Genomic DNA, 17,249 nt, shown 5'->3' on the forward strand with positions numbered 1-17,249 from the left:
CAGCCCCATGGACCCCAAACATCCCGTGTCTAAGGAGATCTGGAGCAACCAACTGTGGTATGGCTCCTGAAGCAGCTGCTTGAGCTCAGGCTGCAGAGTCAAGGCTGCCTCCACCTGCAGCAGGTTCCCTAATTCCTCTGCCTTCCTGCAGCACCATCATCCCCACCTCACCCTGCCCCGTGTCAGAAGAGAGAGACCTCTGCCTGAATGCAGGAAAGGAATATTGTTTATTTGTAAGACAAGCTTAAACTTTCCAGATAATACACTTTAACAGGGAACAGAGAGGCAGCAGCACACACAAAGGAGGAGGGAAAGAATGCATGTTGCTGTGCTCTAGGGTAAATTATGTACAAAATAATGAACACAATCCTGTATTTTCCTTGATTTAAATTAAGGGTCTTCATTCAAAGCACCCCTGCAATGTCCCTAAAGAGCATTAAATGAGCCACCCTGAGAGAACTATAGTTAACCCTCCCAGAAATGAGGGACAGATCTCCTCTCACATGCCACATCTGAAGTCTTACCCTAGAAAAACAATATCAGCCAGGCACAGAAACCAGGCAAGAACAACCTTCTCTTTGACCTAGATGCCTGTCACCATCTGCAAGCTCTTTGTCTCACCTCCTCAGGCAGTAAAAATAGCACAAAATACAGAAGTCAAAGAGCAAAAGTAAAGCTCTCACTGCTTCCCATACTGAAGGTACCAGAGTTATTTTAAATACCTTCTCTTGTGCAAGTCTGCCGATTCATGTATGCAAGACATGTGAGAAATATTTTAGCTAATTGGATGTTAACTAGCATATTTAGTAAATAATGTTACAGTGACACGTAAGCTCCAACCATCCTAAACCAAAGGTTCAAAGTCTATTAATGAGAAACAAGGAAACTTCTCTACCTGAACATACACAAAGATATCTTCCCCACAGTTCAGAACAAGGATAAAGAGAGAGCAAGTATTAAGATTGGTCTTATTTGGGGCAGAAAAGGTAAACAGCCCATACAGTTAAGTACAACATACAGTTAAGTACATAAACCCTCTTCATCAAGGACCACTTACCTGGCTTTTGCAGAAATACTTCATATTCCAGCCAAATGCTAAGTCAACAAGACTTAAGTATAGCAGGTTGTTTGCTGGACAGTAGCTTAAGTAATCCTTTCAACCCTAACTTCCATCAGGCCAATGACAGTAACTGACTTGTAATTAAGTGGTTCCAATGTGAGATTCATAGTCTCATTGTGTTTATAATTTTGATTAAATACTAGCATAAGGTCTAATAATCATGTTAATCATGGTTCCTACTCCATACTCTCTTTAACTGAAATACACATTCATACTTAGAAAATGCAGCCTGGGGCCTATTGCATTAAAAATAACTCACTAATAATGCCTAAGTGAAGCAGGGGCTGTGGCAGACAGGCCCACAGCCTGTGCTGTTTATGCTCAGTATGTTTGACAAGTGTCAGGGTCTGGCCACTGATTCAATCTGAAACCCTGCACACTCAGAGACCACAGAGCTGGACTTGTGATGATCACTCTCCCTGCTCACACAAAGTTGCCAGACAATGTTTAACCTAAGGCTGTTGCACTCCTACTGCAACAAAGCCCTTTCAGTCTGTCACATGCAATTATATTTCATGCCTCATTTCCTTGACTATGCAAGGCAACATGCACAAAATACAAAATAAGAACTGCATGAAAAGCTGCCTCACCTCAGGTGGGCAAGCATTACTGACAGCACTGGCTGTAGCTGTATTGCAGACAAGACAGCTTTAGCTGTACTCACACACTTTTCTTCCCCCAGTTTGAGACCCCAAATGACATACTCCTAGTGCCCCTATTAAGTGGCCAATGGAACTTTCAGTCATCAGAAGACCAGCTCTGGCAGCAGGAAGTTTGTTCCACTTCAGTTTTTCTAGTGTCCTTCTAGGCTGCTCTACACAGAGAAGGGAGGCTTTACTGTATATCTCCTATAAAAACCTTTTGAAATTATGATTCCCATAAGGACAAAGGTTTTGTTTTGGTTTTTGTTTTTTTTTTTTACAGTAAAGTTTTAACACAAGTGCTGGGTCTTGCTAAATAATTTCAATAAAGCCAGGTTTGAATTTCTAGGTACAGTGCAGGGCTCATGTTGACAAGAGCAGCTGGAGGAGCTACTCATACCACAGATACTGGCACAATATAGATTTTTAAAAATCCAGTTAAATGGAATCACAATTGTGAACAATAAGCAATTCAAGAAAGGAAATTGGCTGCAAAGTCCAACAGGAATTTAACATAGCAGTGGGTCTGTTTCAGAACAAAGATGCTCAGGAAATTCAGTATTATAGTAATTGTTAAAGGCAAATCTACATTAAGGAGGCATTCAGAGGATGAGCAGTGTTGTTTGCATTACAAGATGCAGGAGAAGGAATACATGACAGACATAATTCAAAGTGACTACTTCAAGTTTATTTTGAAATACGCACTAATGTACCACATTTACCATGTATGCTCTTCTCTTCAGGCGTTTAAGAAAAGCCGAAAATAGTAGCATTGTGGCCAGAGAGAGAGCACCGACAGCAGTCATTGCAATGCCAGCCCATGCCTCCTTGCTCAGGAGAGTGCTCCCTGCAAAGCAAGGGGAAAGGCAGTTTGTTTGTGGAGACAGAGCCTCACTAAGCCCAGGCAACACCCCCCAGCACCACACTGGCTCAGTACCTTGGGCTGCAGACCACTCTTCTGGCACAAGGAGGACAGGGCCCCCCAGGCTCACCACAGCAGAGTTCACAGCTACCATCCCACTTTCTACAACAGAAACACAGCACAGTTGACCCCTACAGTGCAGTGGGTTGTCTTGGATCAGTGCAATCTAAAATCAACTCGAATATTACCTCGCTTGCTTCTAGATGGCCTCGGACATCTTGGTATGCACAACGGGGAGTCTGGGTGAAAACGGTGGCAGATCAGAACACTGCAGTGGAAGTACACCTGGGACAGAATGAGAAGAATGAGACATCTGTTCATTTTGAAACAGCAACTGCTCCTACTACTGCTCCAAGTCCAATGTCACCTACCAGGCCAGGAAGGGCTTTGTCACCAGAAACAAAAGCAAAAGTCTTCACTTCCAGCCTTTGGCGATAGTTAGCATAGCTGACACCACGTCCCACAGGGTGAAACACAGTCCTGTAGCTGTCTAGGTCATACTCACAGCTGTCAATAAATAAAAACCAAGTCAGAACATCAGGGTAGAGAAGGTTTGGGTTGTTAGCCTTGACTCTTTTAAGCAGCAGATCAAGTTCTATGTTGAGGTGCTACCTTATTCCTACAAAATTCCAGCCTCCCAGGGCAGTACTTAGAAGGCACTCATACTTAAGGCTCTCTTACTTGAGAGGGAGCAGGGGAGAGTTAGGGACTCCTCACAACCACTGCAAAAGGCACTTTCATTTGTGTGGCAGGGCACTCACCCATCTACAACAATATTCCACTGGGGCAGCGATCTTGGCTCTTGGGAGGCTGTTGCCCAGCAGTCATCCAGTACCAGGTGGAGGTTGGGGTCATTGCGGTTCAGGACCTGAACTTCCAGGAAGATGGGCTGGCGCAGGTACCTCACTATGGGATACTGATCCTCACGGTAGGGCTGCCTGTATGAGTCCTCTGCAAGTGCCAAAGTCATTTATGTTAAATAACTCAGGGTGCAAAGAGGGTCTCAAGCTCTTGAACAGCAGCTGGTTGAACAACTGCTGTCTGAGGGCCACATATTTGGGGTACCTGCTTCAAGCAGCATGAATGAGCAGGAAGGAAGCACATCAGGACAGAAAAAAAATCCATATACCAGAACAGCTCATTCATCCAACCCTCCCCTCCACAAGCTCCAGATACTTCCCAGCCAACTTTACCTGGGTAGCTTAGAAGAACTAAGGAGAGGGAACCTTGATTCACAGAAGAAGGTGGAGGAGAAAGGTTGTCTACTTTTACAGTGAGGGAGGCATCACCACTGCTGAAGGAGCATATGACTGTTAACCTGTAACAGGGAAGGAGCAGGTAAGTCATATATTGTTGTGTGGATAATATAGTACTGGATGGCCTAAAGAGGTTTCCAGACACACCTGAGTTCACTGTCCCTTGAGATCCTGCCCAGGGGAAGGTCTGTCCATAATGCCCTCACCTCATTCTCATAATGAATCTGCTCCCCATCAAACTGCAGGTAAATAACAGCATTAGTGAGGGCACTGCCAGTGCCTGAATCCCACCCCCACCAACCCTGGCCACACACTCACCCAGTGCCTGGTCCCACACCCATTCAGTGGCACATGAAACCGAACCCTGTCATTCAAAGGTGACTTGTAGGCTGGCCGGCACACAGGATCCCTGAGCCTGAGCGTATCCAAATCCAGCAGTGGTGTGGTACTCTCAGCTAGGATTTCAAAATCCATGTAGCCATCCTGGGTGCATACAGCAGCTGTAACAGAGGTTCACAAAGTTGTCATGTGAGCCAGTGATAGCTCTGTCTGCCAGGAGCTGTTGGTGAGATGAGCTAATCCAACACAAAGTGTAACCATGAGCCATGCTGAGGGAGCATAGCTGAGGAGCTGCAGGAGGCACTTACCTATTGGTGTGTGCTTCTCACAGGGGCACTCTGGGTGCATCACCATTGCCACGGTCTCCCCATGGAAGTGAAAAGCCAGTTTCAAAGAGGACATGTAATACTGAAGTCCTGAGCAGCTCTCCCCACGTAGCTGAAGGACAAGAGTTATTCACTTGGAGTGTGACAAGAGCTCTTTTTAACACATGCACCTGTTAGAGCTGATTAACAGATCAGTCCAGCCTGAAAATCACAGTGGCCACAGGAGAAGCTCATTTGCATTGCTCCAGCATGCCAAATACCTACCCCCTCCAAGAGGAATATTTTCACCTCCATCTGTTTTTGCCAAAAGACTCCAGGAAACCCAAGTTACCTTGCATGATGCCTATCTATTACAAATTCAGTTTGCATTCATCTTAATCACACCTGCCCTCAGCCAGCCACAGGCTGTGACTGACTTGACAGATGCTCAGTCAAGGTCAAAGCTACTGTGCCTCAGGGTCTCAAAACACCAAGGATCACACCAACACCTGTGACAAGGATCAGAACTCACCCTGGACTTCAGGATTCCCCTGCTAATATACAGCCTGATCCCTCTCTGTGTGTCCAAAGTGATTCCATTTTCCTGAAGCTGATCCATGGGGATGGTCTTATTCTCTACATCCACATCCACAAGGATCCCTGGAAAGGCTGGGATGGCAACAGTCATGTGTGTTGCATTACAGATTGCTGGACCTGCAACAACATCTTTGATAAATACAAGACCAGTTTCCCTGAGGCAAAAGCAGGACAGGTTCTGGCTTTTTCCATGCATTACCTGGAGCACAAAGCATTCTTGACTCCACAGTCAGTCTATGCTCAGGAGGGCCATACATGAGCTTGAGTGCCACAGTGTAGAGCACCTTGTCATTGTGCTGACAAAGAAGATGGAGCTCTATTAGACAGTGCTCAGCTCTGATCCATCACAAGACCAATCCCAGAGGCATCAGGTTCAGGTTTGCATCAGTAGTTTCTGCCCACTTCACCCTTTCTAAAAACAGTTGCTGATCATGAGACTGCCAGCCAGATGTACCCAGGACTGGCTGTAGCTAGAATTCTGCTTCTGGAGATTCCCACTCACTGTGCTGCTGTCTGAGGTGCACACTGTGCCTTCCCAGATCCTTGTACCAGGCAGTTCAGTGGCAGCTGTGCAAAGCCAAACAGCTTTGCACACACCAGCTCAGCCCAGCAGTGCATCAGCCTGACATCAGCTCTGGCCCTGGCCTGAAAATGCTTCCCCCAGGTCTACAGGAGGGAGATAGTGCTGCCCAAACAGGGGCTGGGTAACTCCTCAGTGCTGAATCTCCATTCACATACCTTGTAGGACACAACTCCAGTGGCAGCAAAGGCCACCTGAAAGATCAGGTTGTGGCCATCAACTAGAAAGTTATAGCCTTGCTGCGTTGCTTGCCCAAGGCTTAGCTGATGTATTCTGGTTCCATCATCAACTGACAGATTCCAGGACATTGGAGTGGCTGGAACCTGCAAAGCAGGAAATCCCTGTTTAGGGAAGGAAGGCACAGAAGCACCAAGGCATTAGATTTTCACTCTGCAGGGCTGCCACCTCCCAGGCTTTATGTTCCAGCTCCCTGTGTTGACAGGGCAGAACTAGGCTTTCCAACAAGATGCAAGTCCAGAGAGGTCCCTGCCCAAACTTGGAGATATCAGGCTCAGCTTATGCCAAAACCCCAGGCACTCCCCCACAGCTCCCTTCACCAGGTGGAAGGAACATACCTTATGCTCATCACTGAGACTTGAAAGGAGTCCTGGGAAGGTAACCTGAAACACATCATGAAAATTAGACTGCAGGAACTTGCAGGGTAGCAGCCACACAGCAAAATCCCTACTACAGCTTCCCAAAGTAGACAGCCAGCATCAGCTTCCCCTGCAATAGGACTGGAGCCAGACTGGGTGCATCATTAATGACCATTTGCAAACCAGCTCTCCAAAGAGCCAGCAGCCAAGCCAAAATGAATGTGCAGCCAAGAGACCTCCTTGCAGTTCATTGGAGCTTTCCCCACATCCTGGACACAACCCCAGGAGACAGCCACCCTGCCTTACAAGCCTCAGGGCAGGCTCTACAGCACTCCCACTCCTCTACTTACTGCCATGAAGTCTTTGGTGCAGTTTGTTGCACCAGCAAACACAGGAGTAGTGACTTCATCTACAGGAATGCTGTCACAGTGAGTGCTGTAGGTGATATTTGTCTCCTCTCCCACTGTGTCATTCACCATCAGCCTCAACCAGAGCTGGTGCTGACCATGCTGCAGACAAGAGACATTAATTAGAAAGAGGCAGCAGTACTCACTACAGCATGAGGGCACCTAAAAGCCATTGGGACTGAACTTTAACATCAGAGTTGGTTTAGGTGATTGCACCAGTGCAAGGACAAGATGACTTCTTCTCTTAAAAACCCAAAGGAAAACAATGAGCTCTTTAGGAAAGCAGAGGGGCACAGGGTTAGGTTAAAGAGCAGAAGATACCAAGATAACTGCAGAAGTCAAGAAAACTTCGAGGAGTAGCAGATTTTAGTGCCAGAGAGTCAGCTGGCCAAAAAAAAAAAAAAAAACAAAAAAAAACCAAAACAAAAACAACACACACTAAGCTAATAAACAGCACAAAAGTCTTGTGGTATTTCAAATACTTCAAAGCAACAGATACCAGTAAAGCATCTGATTTTGGCCTCCCACTTACTACTCTACTTCAACTGCTATGGTCAGCATATGGTGTTAATTGCCTTCAATACACATTTAAACAGACTGGTGATCTGAAACTCTCGAGCCTGGCCCACCTCCCTACAAGAAAACCTGTCACATAGTTTGAGTCCTCTACAGGAGAGCATAACACTTATGGCAGGCTGAAGGATTTAATGCATAGTTGAAAGAATAAGAATTTCAGTAGCTTTGGGTTTGGTTTTCTTTTTCAATTTTTGGCATGAAGTGTTCTTCTGTAAGAACTTTAGATTATCAGAAGTATAAGTATCCTCAGTCTTGAAGAAAGTTAGAAATAGAAACCCTATTAAACCCAGTCTTGTCCAGGGAAAAAAAAATTAAACATCTCCTAACTCCATTAGAGCAGCTTCCCAGGATGAAGACCCCTTTACCTGCAGGCTGGTGCAGTTGACAAACAGGACACTGAGTATCAGCCTCTCATAATCCACAGTGTGGTCACAGGACACAATCTCCTCACCACTCACATCTAGGAGGGATGTGGAAGATTAGCCCTGCAGCAGGCAGGTTTCAGCAGGAGGGGCCAGGGCAGCAGCAATACATACCAACAACCCACACATGCCAGGAGTAGTTGCTAAGCTCTCTGGAAAACTCAACTTCCATCCCATGCCCATGACAGGTCACATTCTCTGCAGAGGGAAGGCCACCATGAGCTCCAGAAAACCCTCCTGAAGGCACACACCCTGCAAGCCCCCCAGCCAGGCACCCTTCAGAGCCCTTCCATGCCAAGGCAGAGGAAAATGGCTCCAAGCAAACCCAAACCCTACATGCCCACCACAGCCAGCCCAGAGAGGACACATTACCCAAGAAATCCTGATCCCCCAGGCCATCAGCACAAGGGGCTAAGCACAGCAAAAATCCAAACAGGAGCAGCAACCTGCAAGGAAAAGAGAATCACGTGAGAGAGCAGCAGGGAAAGACCCCACCTCCCCTTGTACCCCAAACCACACTCACCACATCCTTGAGGTGCTCCAGCACTGCTGCCCAAACCCCATCTCTTCAGGGCACCACAAGCTTGGTCTTTGGCTGCCCAGAGAGGGTTTTATAAGCCCTGGGTCTGGCTCACACAGGTGCCACCTCTCTGCTGCCCAGGGAACAGAGCACTTGCACCTGCTGCTCCTTGAGTGGGGCGGCTCACAGGAGACCTTAAGGTAATACTAAGTCTTTCACAGGGGCTGTTCTATCTTGCTTTGATAATGTATTCCCTTTATTCCCATGATAGATATTTCATGGGAAAATGCATGTCTGTTTTGGCAGTTATTTTTTTAAATGGAGTTTTCTGTGCCAGCATGACAGCATTTGAGACACCAATGAACTTTCCTTGGGACTATTTGAAACACTGGTGAAGATATAATGGGGGAAAAGATCCCCAAAACCAAGGAAAATGTTTTAACAAAGCAAAGAGTCTGAATGCCAGGTCAGGACTTCTACATTTGAGCACTCACAGCAAGAACTGCAGAAGTCCCTATGATGGAACAGCTAATGTCACTGCTGCCAGCCCTGCTGTGTGCAGGCTGTGCCCTTGGACCCACAGCAGAACAGCAATCACATCAGGTGGGTGTCAGGCTGCACTGCTGGGGGTCACGCTGAGCCTGGCACGGGTGACCCTCAGCCTGGTGTGGGTCAGGCTCAGCCTGGGTGTGGGGACTGGCTGCTCAACAGGACATCCAGCAGCAGCATCCTGGGGCACAGAAGTTTGGCCTCCCTAAGAAGTGAAGAAATAAGCTCTTATTTTTGTTTTAAATGTTGTCGTCATCTCTGAATGGTGTAGCCACAATTACCCAGTGTGACTAATTTCATTCTTCTCTAAGCCCATTAGTTCCAAAGATCTCATTAGGCAAGGAGAGACTTACTTGCCTCCCCTTGCATGGCCTTCACTATACCACATTTGGTGCTTATAAAAGTTGCAATGAGGAAATGTGTTGGAAAATACCTCATGCAAAACAGATGGCACACCATCACTGTGCAGATTTATGCTCCACATTATCTGCAACAACCTAACTGGTGATGCTGCAGCCTTTCAATCTAAATAGTTTGTTTAACTGGCAATATTTTATTTGAGACAATTCTCAAATTAATAGCATAATACCCATATACACAGTGAAATCCAATAACAAATCAAAGCTGCTGGTTAAATAATTCATTAGTTTACAACACCATGTACCATCACAACAGAGTTTCTCATGAGCCTGGTAAGACATTTCAATTGGAAGTGGAATGGTTCTGAAGTTCTTTTCAAACACAAAAAGAAAAGCTTCATTCTAACTATCCAGGGAGTTTAAAAAGTTCACAATTTTGAGCTTTAGTCTCAAAAGAATAATCTCCATTCAGGCTGAGAAATTTTCCTCATTTGATGTTGAATCATTTATTCCATTTCAAGTTGAGGTCTTTGGATGGGACAACAATGAACAAGTACCAGGAGTTTAGAAACAGATGAAGATTTTGTTTGGTCTTTTCTTTTTTCTTCTTTTTTTGTGATGCCCACTTTTATGACAGAAATAATAATAAAGCTTGCAAAGTCTGAAGCTTCTCCCTAGCTGACATGGATTTTGCTTTACCTCTAATTAAAACTTGGAGCAATAGTTTCCCACTTAGCATTATACCAGGTAAGTTTAAAATCAATATTTTCCGATGTTAATGGTAAAAATGACTCTGAGATGAACACTTTATGTGCTGCATTAATTAAGAGAAAAGCAGATTAAGGTATTCCTGTAGTAAAAACTAAGGATCTTGAAAATTAAAAGGACCCTTCTGCCACCAAATCACTTTTCATGAGTGTGTCCTGTTTCCTCTCTCCTACCATGCACTGGTGGTATTTGCAGTATGTGAATGGTGATCATTTTACCCCTGAAAAAAGGGGTAAAAGTAAAAGAATTAAAAGTAAAAGAAATAAAATTCAAGTAAAAGAAATAAAGTAAAAGAAATAAAATTCAACAGCATCAATAAACAGCTGATCTTATATATATACACACACGTATTACCTATCTTTGTTCTGCAACAGCTAGTTTTTCTTGTAGCTGTAAATTTAGCTCTGTGCTGAGCCTGGTTGAATAGAAAACAGAATAAATGGCTGCATTTTTATTAGAAAAGTATTAATGCAGTGCAGGGAACCTGAATGCAAAACTGTCTTCTAAAGTGGGGATGGACGCTGGCCTGGTGAGGCACAGCCCATCCTGACTGCCCTGAGAGGGCAGGACAGCACCAGGGTCAGCTGTGCCTGGGGTGACACGAGGGACAAGCAGGGCTTTGCTTTGCTCTGACCTGGAGTTGTTTATTCAAAGGTTCAAACCTGTCACAGGATCTGACTGGCTCTCCTTGTCCTCATAGGGAGGAAAAGGTTGGTACAAGTTCATTCCTGAAGAGCTCTTCAGTGCCTGTCTGAGAAAATAATGAAGAGAGAAAGCCCATTTTGAGAGGTCTCTGGTGTGTCACAGGGGCAGAATTATGGGATGTAAATGAGGTGGCAGAATTCCATTTGGGGATTGCACCAACGCTGAGCAAGGAGTTGGTTTGTGATTCTCTAATGGGGGCCAAAAAGCAACAAAACCCCACTGCTAATTGCTGAGGGTAGAGCCTCTGAGATCCAGGTTAATTCAGTGAGTCACAGAAAACAGCTTGGCAAAAAGTAATGTTTATGTGGCAGCACTTGTGAATGTGGCCAGAAGAACCCTGAGCTCACAGCACTCCAGGAAGCTGCAGTAGCCTCTTACCAACTTTTCAGCTGCTGTCTGAAAACTGGCTTTTTATATGGCTTGCTCTTTGTAATTCTTTTGAACTTTAAGTTAGAATTAGTCTAATTCTGTAAGTTTCTGGTTGTAGAGGTAGCCCTAAGTGCCACTGAACTCAGGGGAAATTATTTCTAAATCAAGAAATCACTATTTGTGATGGGGGATGGACCCATCTGTTCCCAGGCAAGGACCACAGTGCCCAGCTGGGGCAGTGGGTGCAGGCCCATCATGTTTCCTTTTCTGGAATTCCCTGTGGTATCCTGAGGGAATCCTGCACATATTTTCTGTGTCTAAACAGAGATAACAATACCTGTCAGAAGAGTTTTGCCAATTTCCTGAAGACCTCCTGATGAAATGCAATTTACACAGCTGTGGTTTTGCCAGCTATGACTTGCAGACCTGTTGGGGGTTTTATCCAAACATCACCCAGTTCATCATTTCCAGTCTGTGTACACAAAATGGTTCCATGGAAGTGCCTGGTTTGGCAGGGAAGTGACTTGTTTTCAAATACAGCATCCCAGTAAAAGATGAGTTACAAAGAGCTTCACCAGTAAAGGTAACTGCTCGTGCCTTTCCTCCCATCAAACTCAGGATACTTTATTACTTGGGGTGAAACCTGGGCATGCTGACATTCATGGCCTTTTGAAGGTTGTTTTGAAGTCCTTTTGCAATTCCCACAGAACAGTCAGGCAAAGACATGGAGAAGATGACTGGATTCCCTCTCTAAGCAGTCAATTATGCAACAAACTGTACATGGCAGAGCCACCTTCCAGGAAACGAAAGCATTCCCCACACCACAGCCTCGTTACCTATGCAGATCTCCAGACAAAGAGCCTGCAAGGATGAACTTTGCCTCCCCATTCCCCTCCTCACAGGGATGTCTCAGCTTGTAATCATTAATGAACTCTCCTGTGATGGAAGAGTGACTGTGCAGCCCGGATATCGCTCAGAGCTGCTTTGGAAACCAGGAGCTGCTGAAAATGTCGAGCAGGTATCACAAAGCAGCGGCCGATGGCAATGTGGACCTGTTGAAAGAGGCCACCAGGAAAGACCTCAACACTTCTGATGAAGATGGGATGACCCCCACCCTTCTGGCAGCCTACCACGGGTACCTGGAAGCTCTGGAAGTCATTTGCCGGAGGGGGTAAGTCAGCCAGCATCCACTGCTCACAGCCTGGGCCTCAAAACTACAATTACTGCATCTGTTTCTACAGCCCCGATGACCTCCGGCCCAAAAGGCTGAAAATCACAGTAATTTCTTTAATGCATTGCCAATAACTGTTTCTTTAGTGGCAGTGGTTTAGGTCCTGAGCCTGCAGTCAGGTCTCTTTGATATTTTCTCAGCCAGGGGTTGAAGAGTGGTGGTCTGTCAGTGTCTGTCAGTGAAAGCACATCAGCATCCACAGGACCACACCGTGTCCTTCAGAGAGCAGCTCAGAGAAGCAGGGCCCTGGCACCTTTCCTTTCCTCACTGGAGAAGGTTGCCAACAACCTTTGAGGATATCTTGAGACAGGTTTCATAGAGAAATCCCTAATTTGAAAGAGTTTTAGCAAAAAATATCTCCCATTTGCTTCCAAAGTGCAGTTAGTAGGCGCTTGTGAAGATTTTATGCTGTCCAGAGGCGAGTCACAACAGATAGCCTTGAGGCAGTAACATCTAAAATGGTTATTTCTCTGCTTTTTTAACAGCTATCATCAGGCTAAAACAGAGTATACTGATTCAGAAGCCATGATAGGACCCTTGTAAACCATAAAGAAAAATAGAAAAAAAAAAAGGAAAAAATGAAAGGAATGTTTTCTACAGGTTTATTTTCTAGTAATAAAATGTCTGTGTCATTTAAATGTCTTACATGGTTAGACTGTCTTATTGAAGTGGTAATTACCTCTCCACCATAACTACTCTATTGCTCAGAGCCTACCTTTTAAGCTGTGATTCTGTAATAACACCTAATTAAAGAAACTCTGCTCTTGTGTAGAGATAGAGTTAATAAAATGTTCTTTTGCAGAACAGTGAACAGATTGCAGGGAATAGTTGAATAACTATTTGGATGTATCTGAGTTTTCTTTTATTAAAAATTGGAGTTGATTTTTTTTTTTTTTTTCATAGATTTGCTTTATAGCTGCTTGGGCTCAGGTGTGGCTGTGGTATCAAAATGAAAAAGACCTTTGGACTGCGTGGTTGTTGCTGTGTCCTCAGGAGAAGCAAAAATAGATTGACAGCTTTTCAACCTGTGCAATTAAGGCAGTTCCCAGGAAATACCTGGGAACACCTGCAAGCCAGAACAACTAGATAAGAAACAAATAGATTTTTTTAAAAATTTGAGTGAAAAATATATCTCCTACCACATAAGCTGACAGAAATCACAGCAGATGACACAAAGATCAAAATTTGTGTATATTTGTTATTTCATGTATTTCTAAGTCTTTTTCTTGCTAGAGGATGGCTTTGGGACAGTATCACCTCAAAATCCTCAAACATATGTGTTTACCTCTATTCTAATCTAAGATTTCTTGAGACAATCAGGAAGATGTGTGTATCAGAGGTATGGCTGCATTCTCATTGTGTTTTTGGGGAGAAGCTGAGTTTTAGAAGATGTTTGAGCTGTTCTCCAGTCAGTTAATGTTTTCTTGTGAGAAAGTATTTTAATTATTTTCAACAAATTTGTCCTTTCCTTGAAGAGGTTTCCTGAAAGAGGCTCTGAACTACAGGGCAATTTTCTTTAGAGTGGTTGCAGCTTTTAGGACTCTTAAGCTTTGGCCCTTGGAAAGCTAGCAATAAACCCCTTTCATCTTGAAATAATTTGTCTTCCCAGGCGTCAGGAGACATTTTCTCTGCTTGCCTTGCAGGTACATGAATAAAGGCAAGACCAAATAGCAGGATCTGCTCTCTTTTGTGTGAGCCTTTTCCTTGGTAAAGCAGGGAAAGGAGGAGTGTGAGAACCCAGAGCAGATGTCAAACCTTGTCCAAAGTCCCGCTGAGCTGGGAGCAGCCACTCGAGTCTGTCAATTGTTTGAGACTCAAAGGTTGGCAGGTTCCAGCCTCTCTTCTCCAGGGGAGAAGAGACCACAAACAGCTCTGAAGGGCCCTGGGGGGGACGGATGACCCGGCACTCCCCAGGCTCAGGGTGCCCAGCCAGCGCACTAATGTGGGAATTCAGGAACCCAGCACGCCCAGCCACAGCCAGGCAGCTCCCCAGGGCACAGCCACAAAAGTAGAAATATGTACACATGGCTTCCACATGTCTGAGTGGAGAAACTTTGATCCTCAGCTGCCATCTCCTTGTGGCAAAGCCTGAGCTCCCGTGGCCGGCACAGTGGGCTCTGCCGGACCCCTGGCCTCGTCCCTGCCTGGGGCAGCTCAGGCTGAAGGGTGTGTTCAGATGTGGCCCTCAACAAACCTGGTAGTGCTTTTCTTCAGAGCCCCAAAGCCAGAGATCAGTGCCTGAAGGACATTTTGTGGCAGGATGTACCATGTCTTTCACAGTACAGCTGCCATGGCACCAACCTCCAAGTCATTGAAATGCTTGAACTCCCAAGAGTAGAAATTCTCCTTGTAAATTTGGTCCCTGTCTCTGAAGTCAATAAAGATTTTGGGCTTCTGTGGCTGCCTTGTTGGTTGGTCACAAGAGGACACAAGCTCTGTTCTGAACATTGCCAAGGCTGACCTTGCCAAATGTATATCTAAATATTCAAGTTGATTCTTGTCTGCAGGCAGCAGTTCAGTGTGAAGTCAGTGCAAGAGTTAAAAATCAAGCAATACTTTTCACTGGCTTTAAATTCAATTGAAAAATGTGGCATTTTATTTTCAAATGAACTTCTGCTTTTCAAACTATCATGAGTAAAAGCAGCTTACAGAGAACAAAAGAGTTGAAAAACAATGGCATCTCTCTGGCCTTAAACTAATAGCAATGGAGACAAATGGGTAATCAGGGCTTTACTCCAGATCATTTACCTATTACCTACCTAAAAATTACTGCAGGAGCTCATTAAGTGTGTATCACTGTGGCCAGCGAGGAAACCTTCTAATATTGCCTTCTATTTGACATGCAAAAGGAAAGAATCACCAAGAGCACTTTAAAATATTCCATGCAAATGTTCTTGTAACAGTTTTGTCAGTAATTCCAATGAGAATAAGTCAAAGCCTGAGCCCACTTTTAGTTGCCAGACCCTGGGACAACAAAGGAAGTGCCCTGGCTCCCTTATGGGGAGATGCAGTCACAGTCAGCCCTGTGAACTCGTGTAACTCACAGGGCAGGAATTAAAGCTCATGCCACACACAGCCACACTCAGGGCTTGCGTCAGTGGGTGCAGCCCAGTTCTAGTGGCTGGAGCCAAGCTGAGCCTTTGTCCCTGGGCTGTTCTCCTCAGAACAGAGCAGAGTGACACGTGTGGTGTCTGTTCAGTGCCACTGCAGAGCTCAGTGTGGGCAGCCCAGCTCACTGTGTGCTCTTTTTCCTGGCAGGGGTGACCCAGACAAGTGTGACATCTGGGGGAACACGCCCCTGCACCACGCTGCCTGCAATGGCCACATCCACTGTGTCTCTTTTCTGATCAGCTTTGGTGCCAACATCTTTGCTCTGGACAACGACCTGCGCACTCCCCTGGAGGCAGCGGCCAGCAGGGACCGCAAGGAGTGTGTCCAGATCCTGGACAAAGCTGCCACTGAGCAGAACTTGCTGAATCCAAAGAAGGTCTCCAAACAAAAGGCACAGGCCCAGAGGAACGTTGAGAGACAAATCAAGGAATGTGAGAAGCGCCAGGAGAAACACCAACATGAAATGAACCGGAATTATATTAAAGAAAAGGTTGGCACAGTGAATTCTTCCAAAGGAACCCACTCCAGGGTAAAGTTGCCCGGTCTATTTGCTTCAAATACCACAAGTACTTTAACCAAAAACCTGAAAGATACCTTGAAACTCAAGACGAAAAAGACAGCAGACAGCACAAGAAGGCAGGAAACTCAAAGAAATGACCAAGAGGATGATATGGGTAGGAAAAGTGTGATGCATTTGTTTGATGAGAAAGAGGAGGATGAATTACTGAATGACCTTGGAGAGAAAAACCTTGCTGGTAATGACAGTCAGCTCTCCATTTTTCAGCGGCCAGGTCTTGGCAAGATTGTGTTTGGAAGAAATTTGGCTGCAGAGGTAAATCCTGAAACTGCGTCTTCTGAGAAAGAAGGTATAAGAGTTACAATAGCCAGTGAGCTCTTTCAGTATGAAAATACTGAGAATGGCAGGGAAGATGATGCTGAAAACAGTGCTGATGTCCCTTGGAATGAGGAAGAAGTCGTTTGGGATGATGAGGAAATAGAGAATACGCCCCTTGAGGTATTTCTGGCATCACAGATGCTGGATGAGTTTCTTCCAGTCTTCATGAGGGAAAAAATTGATTTAGATGCCCTGATGCTGTGTTGTGATGAAGATCTACAGAGCATTCAGATGGAGCTTGGGCCAAGAAAGAAAGTCCTGAATGCTGTGAATAAAAGAAAACAGGCACTCGAGAACCCTGGGAAAACTGTAGATACTTGCTTATAAATTATCATACCTGTTGTTGTAACCTACACACTGATTATATTACCTTTCCCTCTCTCCAAAGAGTGTTCAACTCTTCTCAGAAGTCTGCTAAAGCAAAAGGCAGAGAGGTTACCAATTGCTTTAGGAAGTACAGCAGGAGTAACAATTTTTCTCTCTGGATGGGTAGTTATGGTGAACAGGATATTAAGTATATCCTGCCAAAAAGCAAGAATGTGAAGGTAAAAACCAAAAAGCTTTTTCTCCCTGAACTGTTTATGTGGATTGGATTTCTTTTAGGTCCAGATAACTTCAAGTATCAGTGAAGGCCAGGCCTGCTGCATTCCTTAATAAAGCCCTTCCTTTCTTCTCCAAAACCACAATGCAAAGAGCATTCTCAGAGCTTGAGAGCTTTGGGTTTTCTCAATTGGCTTCTGTAAGATCAGTAAAACCACTCTTCCTAGTACTGACGGAATGTTAGGAAAGGAATCTGGATCTTGATTTTAGCTGTGGTTTATTGACTCTAATCACCTCTGAATTAATGTAAATAAGATTAATTTACAGCAAGTTTCATATATTTGTCAGTAAAGTTTTTGCTTCTGTATTGACAATAATTTAAAAATACATGAAGTAGCTTCCCAAGAGATGTTCGGTGTGTGTTGTATATTCCTTTCTTGT

At 44.9% G+C, this 17,249-nt stretch overlaps 2 protein-coding genes across 2 annotated transcripts; one reads left to right on the forward strand and one right to left on the reverse strand.

Moving 5' to 3' along the window:
* Positions 1 to 2,465: 2,465 nt before the first annotated feature.
* On the reverse strand, positions 2,466 to 8,325 carry ZP2 (zona pellucida glycoprotein 2). Its single transcript, XM_053992179.1, has 18 exons — positions 8,285 to 8,325; positions 8,134 to 8,207; positions 7,876 to 7,959; positions 7,705 to 7,799; positions 6,707 to 6,865; positions 6,336 to 6,380; positions 5,919 to 6,083; positions 5,380 to 5,476; positions 5,116 to 5,297; positions 4,587 to 4,716; positions 4,258 to 4,439; positions 4,087 to 4,178; positions 3,877 to 4,001; positions 3,445 to 3,634; positions 3,055 to 3,190; positions 2,872 to 2,968; positions 2,699 to 2,785; positions 2,466 to 2,608 (listed from the first exon to the last, which is right to left on the reverse strand). Exons 1-18 carry the CDS (start codon positions 8,323 to 8,325, stop codon positions 2,466 to 2,468), a joined length of 2,124 nt encoding a protein of 707 aa, XP_053848154.1.
* A 3,713-nt stretch (positions 8,326 to 12,038) lies between these two features.
* On the forward strand, positions 12,039 to 16,595 carry ANKS4B (ankyrin repeat and sterile alpha motif domain containing 4B). Its single transcript, XM_053992364.1, has 2 exons — positions 12,039 to 12,202; positions 15,521 to 16,595. Exons 1-2 carry the CDS (start codon positions 12,039 to 12,041, stop codon positions 16,593 to 16,595), a joined length of 1,239 nt encoding a protein of 412 aa, XP_053848339.1.
* Positions 16,596 to 17,249: the final 654 nt, after the last annotated feature.

Source organism: Vidua macroura, chromosome 16 (genome assembly GCF_024509145.1).
Source record: "Vidua macroura isolate BioBank_ID:100142 chromosome 16, ASM2450914v1, whole genome shotgun sequence".
Lineage (NCBI taxonomy): Eukaryota > Metazoa > Chordata > Aves > Passeriformes > Viduidae > Vidua > Vidua macroura.

Excerpts from the sequence above, each read along its gene's own strand:
- ZP2 (XM_053992179.1), bottom strand. The coding sequence starts at position 8,325 with ATGGGGTTTGGGCAGCAGTGCTGGAGCACCTCAAGGATGTG. Across the intron at positions 7,800-7,875 it reads CTGGCATGTGTGGGTTGTTG|ATGTGAGTGGTGAGGAGATT; the intron begins GTATGTATTGCT and ends CATCCCTCCTAG. Across the intron at positions 6,381-6,706 it reads GCACCAAAGACTTCATGGCA|GTTACCTTCCCAGGACTCCT; the intron begins GTAAGTAGAGGA and ends GATGTGTTTCAG.
- ANKS4B (XM_053992364.1), top strand. The coding sequence starts at position 12,039 with ATGTCGAGCAGGTATCACAAAGCAGCGGCCGATGGCAATGTGGACCTG. Across the intron at positions 12,203-15,520 it reads GAAGTCATTTGCCGGAGGGG|GGGTGACCCAGACAAGTGTG; the intron begins GTAAGTCAGCCA and ends TTTTCCTGGCAG.